The sequence below is a fragment of the Mytilus trossulus genome, chromosome 13, assembly GCF_036588685.1.
Source record: "Mytilus trossulus isolate FHL-02 chromosome 13, PNRI_Mtr1.1.1.hap1, whole genome shotgun sequence".
Classification (NCBI taxonomy): Eukaryota; Metazoa; Mollusca; class Bivalvia; order Mytilida; family Mytilidae; genus Mytilus; species Mytilus trossulus.
In genome coordinates, this window is record NC_086385.1 from 37,254,700 (window position 1) to 37,263,193 (window position 8,494).

Sequence of the window (8,494 nt, forward strand, 5' to 3'; positions counted from 1 at the left end):
CGAGTGTATGAAAGAACGAGACAGCGGATAGACAAGCCAGTAAGTTAGTGAATCAGTGAGCGAAATAGTGAGTAAGTTAGTGAATAGGAGAATGAGAGAGAGGGATTTGATGTGTTAGTGATTGTGAGGAAGCGAGTTAATGAGAGATAGGGAGGGTGAGCAAGCTTGTTAGCGAGAAAAAGAAGAGCTAGTGAACAAGAGAATGAATGAGCTCATTAGTGAGAAAGTGAATAAGCGAGTGAATGAGAGATAGCGAGGATGAGCAAGCGTGTTAGCGCGAAATGTAGAGAAGGTGAACAAGCGAATGGATGAGCTCATTAGTGAGATAGTGAATGAGCGATCGATTGAGATATAGCGAGGATGAGCAAGCGTGTTAGCAAGGAAAAGTAGAGAAGGTGAACAAGCGAATGGATGAGCTCATTAGTGAGATAGTGAATGAGCGATCGATTGAGATATAGCGAGGATAAGCAAGCGTGTTAGCAAGGAAAAGTAGAGAAGGTGAACAAGCGAATGGATGAGCTCATTAGTGAAATAGTGAATGAGCGATCGATTGAGATATAGCGAGGATGAGCAAGCGTGTTAGCAAGGAAAAGTAGAGAAGGTGAACAAGCGAACGGATGAGCTCATTAGTGAAATAGTGAATGAGCGATCGATTGAGATATAGCGAGGATGAGCAAGCGTGTTAGCAAGGAAAAGTAGAGCGAGTAAACCAGCGAATAAATGAGCTCATTAGTGAAATAGTGAATGAGCGAGCGATTGAGAGGGTGAATGGACTCCGAAATATATTAATGAACTAAAATAAAAAATCATTCTAGACTAGTTAAGGATCCGTTACAGCACATTAAATGATTTTCTAATGGACTTTGCCGTTGTTACTGTTTCAAGACTTCAATAATGGTATGCAACTTTGTTTTATGTAAGTTTATAGATTTACTTTGGAGACTCTGGGTGCGGGATTGCCCGCTGTGTTGATTTTTTTTTTATATATATCCAGTGGCAAATATTTCATGCTTATTCATGACAGTTAAAAACTTTGTCCCCATAATGCTATACTATGGTATTTAAACAATTAATCTATATTAGGTGGGTGTCGAACAGGATAAAAGGAGGGAACTTCTACTGCCAGAAGACAGGTAACTTTGTAGTATAAAGGCAGACATTTTTTCTTGCAAGATGATCATATCTTTATGTATGTTTATAAAGCTGATCTATTGAAGTCTATGAAAAATTGACTAAAATTGTGAATGTGTATCCGCACATTTTATATAAGCATGTACATTGTACTAAAAAGAAAACAAAATATCAGTAAGAAAAAAAAACAAGAACAAAATGTATTGCAATCGGAGTAAACAAACTTCTCATTGTCCAAAGCCATACATTGACCTTTAATTTGTTTTACATCAACTTATTTGAAATCTTTTTTTTTCTATTGCTTCTTATTCGGATTAAATACACAGTACTCAGTCATCCCATACAACCCTTTGTTTGTGCTAAGATCAAAGAATAGAAAGGCCGTGTCTTTTTTCAAATTTCTTTTCTGTCCAGTCAATCTTTTTAAGAGGATTTAAAACACACAGAAATAAAAAAAAAACCAAACTTCACTCATCTTGTTATGTTGCTGATTTGTATCAAAGAAAGGCAAAAAATACCAGAGGGACATTCAAACTCATCGATCGAAAAATAAACTTACAACGCCATGGCTATAAAATATAAAGACAAACAGACAAACAGTAGTACAGAAGACACAACACTGAAAACTAAGACTAAGCAATAAGAACCCCACAAAAAAAGCTAAAGGTGATCCCAGGTGCTCCGGAAGGGTAAGCAGATCCTTCTACATATTTGGCAAAAAGAAAAACAAACAATTAAATAATAGTACAAACGACACAACATATAGTAAACTAGAGACTACGCAACACCAACCCCACCAAAAACTCGTGTTGATCGCATGTGCTCCGGAAGGGTAAACAGATCCTTCTCTACGTGTGGCATCCATCTTGTTGCTCATATTATTACAACCCGGTAAATAGTATAATTCGGAAGGTCACATTCATAAAAAGGCAATGGGTTGAAGTTAAAACATAAGGATCATATTCGATATCATCTGTGAAAAGGATATTCCAAAACGCCCAACCAACTCGTGATGTTGTCCGTAAAACTTATACGAAGGGATAATTTCAACTTCGTCATTTGGAACTCTTGTTTAATAGCTTCCTTATAAGTAGCAACCCTCTATCAAGGAAATCATGACAGAGAATACAAGTTTTGAGATATAGTCCGTATACAGGCGCATACAAAATGAATGTATTAAAGGGCTAACCATGATTATACCGCTCAACTATTATCCAACCATAAGACATCACATTCATAAACCATCGGTCATGTAAAGTTTTAAACCCCGGAACTTACTAGTAACAGAATGTGGAATTTTGAAATTGAAACTACATTAAACTTGATACAAAAGACTGTTCCCGGTATATACATAACATTCACTAAAAAAATTGAAAGCACAATAAGCAAAACTAAAAAAACTAGAGCATCATTAACAAGAGCGCCTTTTACTAGTAAACTAAACTAGCAAGATGATCTTATGTGCTACGGGAGACTCAGACGATTGATTCTGCCACACTTGTGGCACAATTGACGAAGTATTTGAGTTCTTATTTTGTATAAATAGTAGTATAAGTTGTAATCATGGAATTTCGATATGGAATGAAATATAGCTGTAGCTTACATTTGGAGCTAAACTCATTGATTTGACAAGATAATTCCTCAACACATTATTAACGCTCGTTCTTGATCACAAAGAAGGGGTTTATAGTTTTGTTACATAAAACACTGCACAAAAATTTCGAAATACTTATCTATTTAATAACTATTGCAGTATTATGTTGAAATTTAAGGGGAATATAACATCGAAACAACTGACTTTCCATTCAAGGAGAAATGATAAATATTGCCTTCAATATTTACATTAAACGATTTGGTCTGATCTTGCTTATTTAGTATGACCACTGCAATTGTACCGTCAGGATTTTCGAACGCAACTGAACGTAAACCGTCAACATTGTCAGTAGAGTCTATTCTCATTGATTGGGTCTGGGCTACTTTGGATAGGTGGCCGATGACGTAATACTCTACTTCCTTCCGGTAAACGTTGCTTCCACGTGGTACAGTGATTACTCCTCTACAGTTCTTACATCCAGAAACCTGAACTTGGGGTCCCCATTGGTCGTCAAGGGCTATATTCCAAAGAACGACTGATTTAACCCAGACCGTCGGTTGATGAATAAACAAAACGTCCAAATTCCATACTAAATTATCACTAAAATGAGGTGCGCTCGCAAAACCGGAGCATTCCGTAAAGTAATTATCAACGTTTGGAAATTTGCTGTGAAATGTTGCTGACTCAGATTTGTCTCCTCCATAGCAGTGCCAAGCCACACCGCTAATGTATTGGGCAGCATCATGGTCCTTTAAAATGTTTTCCGGATATGCATGAATGTCCCAGTTATGGTCAAATATTAGTATTCTAGTATAAATATTATTACTGAGAAATAACGGTCCCATATGCCATTTAACTAAATCTCTTTGTATTTGCCAAGACATTGTCATGGTTGGGTAACCTGTCGTCTGGTATCTGGGTTCGTTTTGGATCGTAATGGCGTGAATTTCTATACCCTCTGCTTTATACGCTTGAATGAATTTTACGAAATACAAGGATAACGCCTGTTGGTATTTTCCGTCATAATCCACATGAAAATCACCGCCGTAAAGGGAATTACTTGACTTCATCCAAGCTGGGGGACTTCAAGGTGATCCAAGTATTTTCAGCTTTGGATTTAGACTCAATGCCTCCTTGATGATAGGTATAAAGAATTCACGATCTTTGTCAACACTAAAATGGTCCATATTAAAATCTGTTTGGCCGTTAGGCATATCATCATAGGTGTACGGAGGTACAGCTTGTAGGTCAGAACCACCCATTGTTATTCGGACGAAAGATACTCCTGAAATGTAAAAAAAACAATTAGTTATCTGCCAGCATTTAAAAGAGACGGAAGATATCGAGAAGAAGTCCAGTAAGAAATTGACAATGACAACCCCCCCCCCCCCCCCCAAAAAAAAAAAAAAAACCCCAATCCCAAACTCATAAAAAACGAAATAATAAACAAGTTCCCAAAACACTTCTAACAAAAATCGGAAGTCTAAGCAGCACGATAATGTGTGAAATACTGGCATAAAAATTTATGACATATAATCAAATACATTTTGTTTGACGTTTAGAAGAATGATGTCGGACAGGTCTTTGTAAGTATTTGCTAATTTCAATTAAACTTAGTAATACCTTTACTCTTTGTTATAAGCATAGTTTAATTGTATAAAGAAATTTGTGTCTTGTTTAATAAACTGTAATGATTAAATGACTTGTTTAAACACCTCGATATCATTTCTATTTTATAGAAAAATAGTACACCGAAGTCATGAAGATGTATAATTATTGCCAGTGAGAAAAAAGTTTTATATCGTTGCGTTGCTTCCCCTGATTTCTATCCGCATCACGTTCAAATTCATACATTTTATATTCATATATATAAGAAGTTTCATACCCAAATTTACAACGTGAAGTGCGACTTCATTACAGTATTGTCAGTGCGAGTTTTAAATGTCCCCATGGTATGCTTTGCGTCTGTTTTAGATTTATGACATTTACAAGTTGACATACAGCTTGTAAAAATCGGATTTCCCTTTTTTGGGGGGCAATATTGACCATACCAAGATCATAAAACTAGTCGTGTGTTTTCATGATGAAGTCCTTAAATGCTATAAATTCCAGTGACTGCGCATATACGTTTCTTTTTGTTATTATTTTATTAATGTTATATATTGTACTATGTTTCTTGTGATCCCACTTAATAGAATTTAAACATCTTAATCTACATTTAGCTGAATGTATATGCAAATGTGTTGTCTACCTTTAATGTATTACAACATATAAACCAGCAGCACAATTTTATAAATGACAGAATGTCTTTGGAAAGAATAAGATTATTTCTGTGCATTAAAACACATAATTGCCACCGACAAAAACTAGACCAAAATCCAAAACAGTGGTGACGTTGCATCGCTATACTATCATTAAAGTCAACGAAGCGTAGTAAAGAGGACGTTACCGCTGTTTCGGAGTTTGAAACTAGACATTGACCTAACAAAACAATACATATTTACAATGCATCTGCGTAGAAAACTAGGGTTAGGCAACATGCACATTAATTTTTACTTAGTATTCAGCCTTTATGTGATCTTATGTGATATAGTTGACGTTAATTTGTTCTTAGAATAGATTTAGGTAAATTAATGAAACGTAAGTTTTTGTTAACTATTTTTTTTACGAATTTAAGACCCCCTTGAGGCGGAAATTGTTTTGCAATTAACAGTTTTATTCCCATTTTTGCAATACAACATTAGCACGATATTTAACACACGCGTTGTATTGCCAAAATGGGAATGAAACTGTTAATTGTAAAATAATTTCTGACTCCAGGGGTCTTAAATTCGTAAAAAAAATGTTAACAAAAACTTTTCAAATGTGTTATGTGTTATTACATAAACGTTCTATATTGTTTTTCATAGACGGTTATAATTTGCAGTTTTATATTCGAGAGTCTGACTGTTTAAGGGAGACTGTATGATATACCGGTATACTGTTGATTCCTTTATTTTTGTAAGTTCCAATTATCGTGGATATTTGATTTTTTGGTTTTGCCAATCTCTGCATACAAAGCCTTTTGAAACTTTGTAATTCGTAGAACATTTGCATTCGTGGTTAACCTATACCCACGAAAACCCCGGAAATATTAGTATCTTATACTTTTGCACCACGTTATGCTCTATTCATAGTGTTTTTGATTGTTTTTCTCTATTCTCTGAAATATTTGGCCATTTTTCGGTATTCTGCAAATTTCATCCAGAACCATCACTTATAAAGGTATGTGCTTGATTGTTTATAAAGGTTGAAAAAGGTCAATGCTATTGAACTGCTTTTTACAACAAAAGTTCAGTTATTGTGAGATTGGTAAAGGAATTTTGTACATGTCAACTACAATGAGTTACTGTTAATTTTTGAGGTAGTTACGGGAAAAATGGTTACAAATAACATTTAAATTTCACTTAACAAGTTTAAGCAGGATATAAGGAATCTGTTGATCCTATATTCATCAACTAAACATTGGAAAACATCTCCCACATTAAGTCTCTGAAAGGTGTTCAGTAAATATTTTGCGATTGACCTTTTAAGCAGTTTTATTTTGTGCATATTACCACCCCACGAAATTTGGCTTGGTATGACAAGCCCTACCCGATGAGTTCTAAATTTTGTTTAATCAAATATCTGCAGAGTTAAACTATCCTTTAAAAATGACAATTCTCTTTTTAATTTTCAGAGAAAAGCGCGAGTAGATTGGGTAGGATTGAGCAATATTTTTGTAATTCGCTAAATGTAATTAAAGATGAGGAGATGTGATGAAAAATAGTTTAACCTGACATATAATCATTGGTCTGTCTCAAATTAGTAATCTGTTTTATTGGTGTCTTATGCCATTCTCTATGAATTTGGTGTTTGAAGGATAATTGGTGTTGTTGGCAGACCTTTTAGTTTCTAGTTAGTTACATGTAAAAACTCTGGATGGTTTATATTAAAATATATTTTATAGACACCAAATTGAAGCTGATGAATGCACTTAATGTCGTCTAGATCACATAAGATTATTTAACATGTTTAAGGGTTCCTCTTTCGTTTAGTTGCTATTTCCTGGGAACAGTATATCTAACAATACATGTATGTATATTTATTTGTTTCTGCTATTTCATAGGAGTATCTTGACTGTTTTCTATAGAATTTACATTTTTAATTGAGTCTTATCTCAAATTAACTCCCATGATATCATGAATTCATTGATAAAAATACCATAGTCCTAGTTATGTTTAGTGAATTTTGTTTTCATTCATTTAGAGTTATAGAAAATATGTACCTATTCCGTCTGCCGGACTGAAAAGATCTCGCATAATCTCGTGTCTTTTTGGACTATGATAAATGACGTAAGCGGCAGAATTTGAGATCGCTGCACCAAATCCCTCCATTCTTTGATATTGTTTACTTTTATCTACTACTATTTCCGGTCCGTCGCCATTAGTAGGACTTGGAAGTAAGTCTGGTTCTTGAGACAGAAGTTTTGATTGGTCTCCTGTAGTAAGTAACACCTGTACTTTATGTTTAGTTTGAGCATCAACTAGAATCAAATATGAAGCACCCATAAAAAGCAGAAAGGCTGAAAATAAATACGATTGGTTTAGAAAATATATACTAAATACATCTACTGAATTTGTAAATATAAACACACCGGTATATACGTCAAAATATGTGATAATACTTTACGATATTACCTGGTTAATCATCATGGCTAGCACTACAATTTACAAATATATTTTTTCAATTAACCAAAAAATCATGCATCTCAGACTAAAATATCAATCTGTACACATCCAACATCCAATGGATTTAGTATAAAGACGACAAAAACAGTCAAAGATAAACATGATATTGTGCAATGCCAAGATACAGGTATCTACAGATTGTAGATCCATGAATGTATATATGTATATAACATACTTGTAATATTTAGTTTGCTTTTAATTTCTCATTAACAAAATCAATATTTACACCATAAAAACAATATTCAATGATTTTATTACATGGTTGCACTGGTACCCTTTTAAAAGAAGTTTATTCAAAGAAGCGATAAGTTTACCAGGATCCTTTCTAAATTTCCGCGCACTGTTAACAACATTTCCGTAAAATTGCTGATGTGCTATCCTGTTTGAAATAAGTTTTTCTACATGTACAACCTAACTCCAAAACAAAATCTTTATATTTATGGAAAACTTGATAAAAGTTTTTAAGTAATTTATGGTAATGAAATCCTTGGATTAATAATTTACCAGTACTACATAGATTACGTTCGTTAATATTAACAAACGGCTCAACAGACACGGACATAGCGAACGATCTGTGAAATATAAACATCGTAAGAGGGTGCCAAAGGAACATCACCATCTAAAAATTGACAATTAACAATAGGGAACGAAAAATCCAAAATTAAGTGTGGAGTTTCCTGTTTAAAACCAAAATATCTAAATCTAGAAAAGGACAGTTATCACCGTTTAAAAGTTCCTTGGGGTGAATTTCAGCAGTATATTGAAAAAGTTCCTGATTATTTAACGAACAAATATTAATCAATTAAATGTAATTTCGATGGGTCTTTACTGAGTTTAGTCAAACACTGTGATTCATAACAGTATAAAATCAAATCTACTATAATAGGGGTGCAATTAGTGCCCATAGGGAAATCTGCAACCTGTCGATAAACTGTGTTGCCGAAATGTACATAAACATTATCAAGGAGAAAATTAACAGCTTCAATTATCTCATCAAACT

The 8,494-nt window shown here is 34.1% G+C and overlaps 2 protein-coding genes across 2 annotated transcripts; both read right to left on the bottom strand.

The window, feature by feature from the left end:
- Positions 1–2,839: 2,839 nt before the first annotated feature.
- LOC134694351 (uncharacterized) lies at positions 2,840–8,056 on the bottom strand. Its single transcript, XM_063555356.1, has 3 exons — positions 7,999–8,056; positions 7,032–7,328; positions 2,840–4,010 (listed from the first exon to the last, which is right to left on the bottom strand). Exons 1-3 carry the CDS (start codon positions 8,054–8,056, stop codon positions 3,811–3,813), a joined length of 555 nt encoding a protein of 184 aa, XP_063411426.1. The 3' UTR covers positions 2,840–3,810.
- Positions 2,899–3,615, bottom strand: LOC134694350 (uncharacterized). Its single transcript, XM_063555354.1, has one exon. The coding sequence runs from the start codon at positions 3,613–3,615 to the stop codon at positions 2,899–2,901; it is 717 nt and encodes a 238-aa protein (XP_063411424.1).
- Positions 8,057–8,494: the final 438 nt, after the last annotated feature.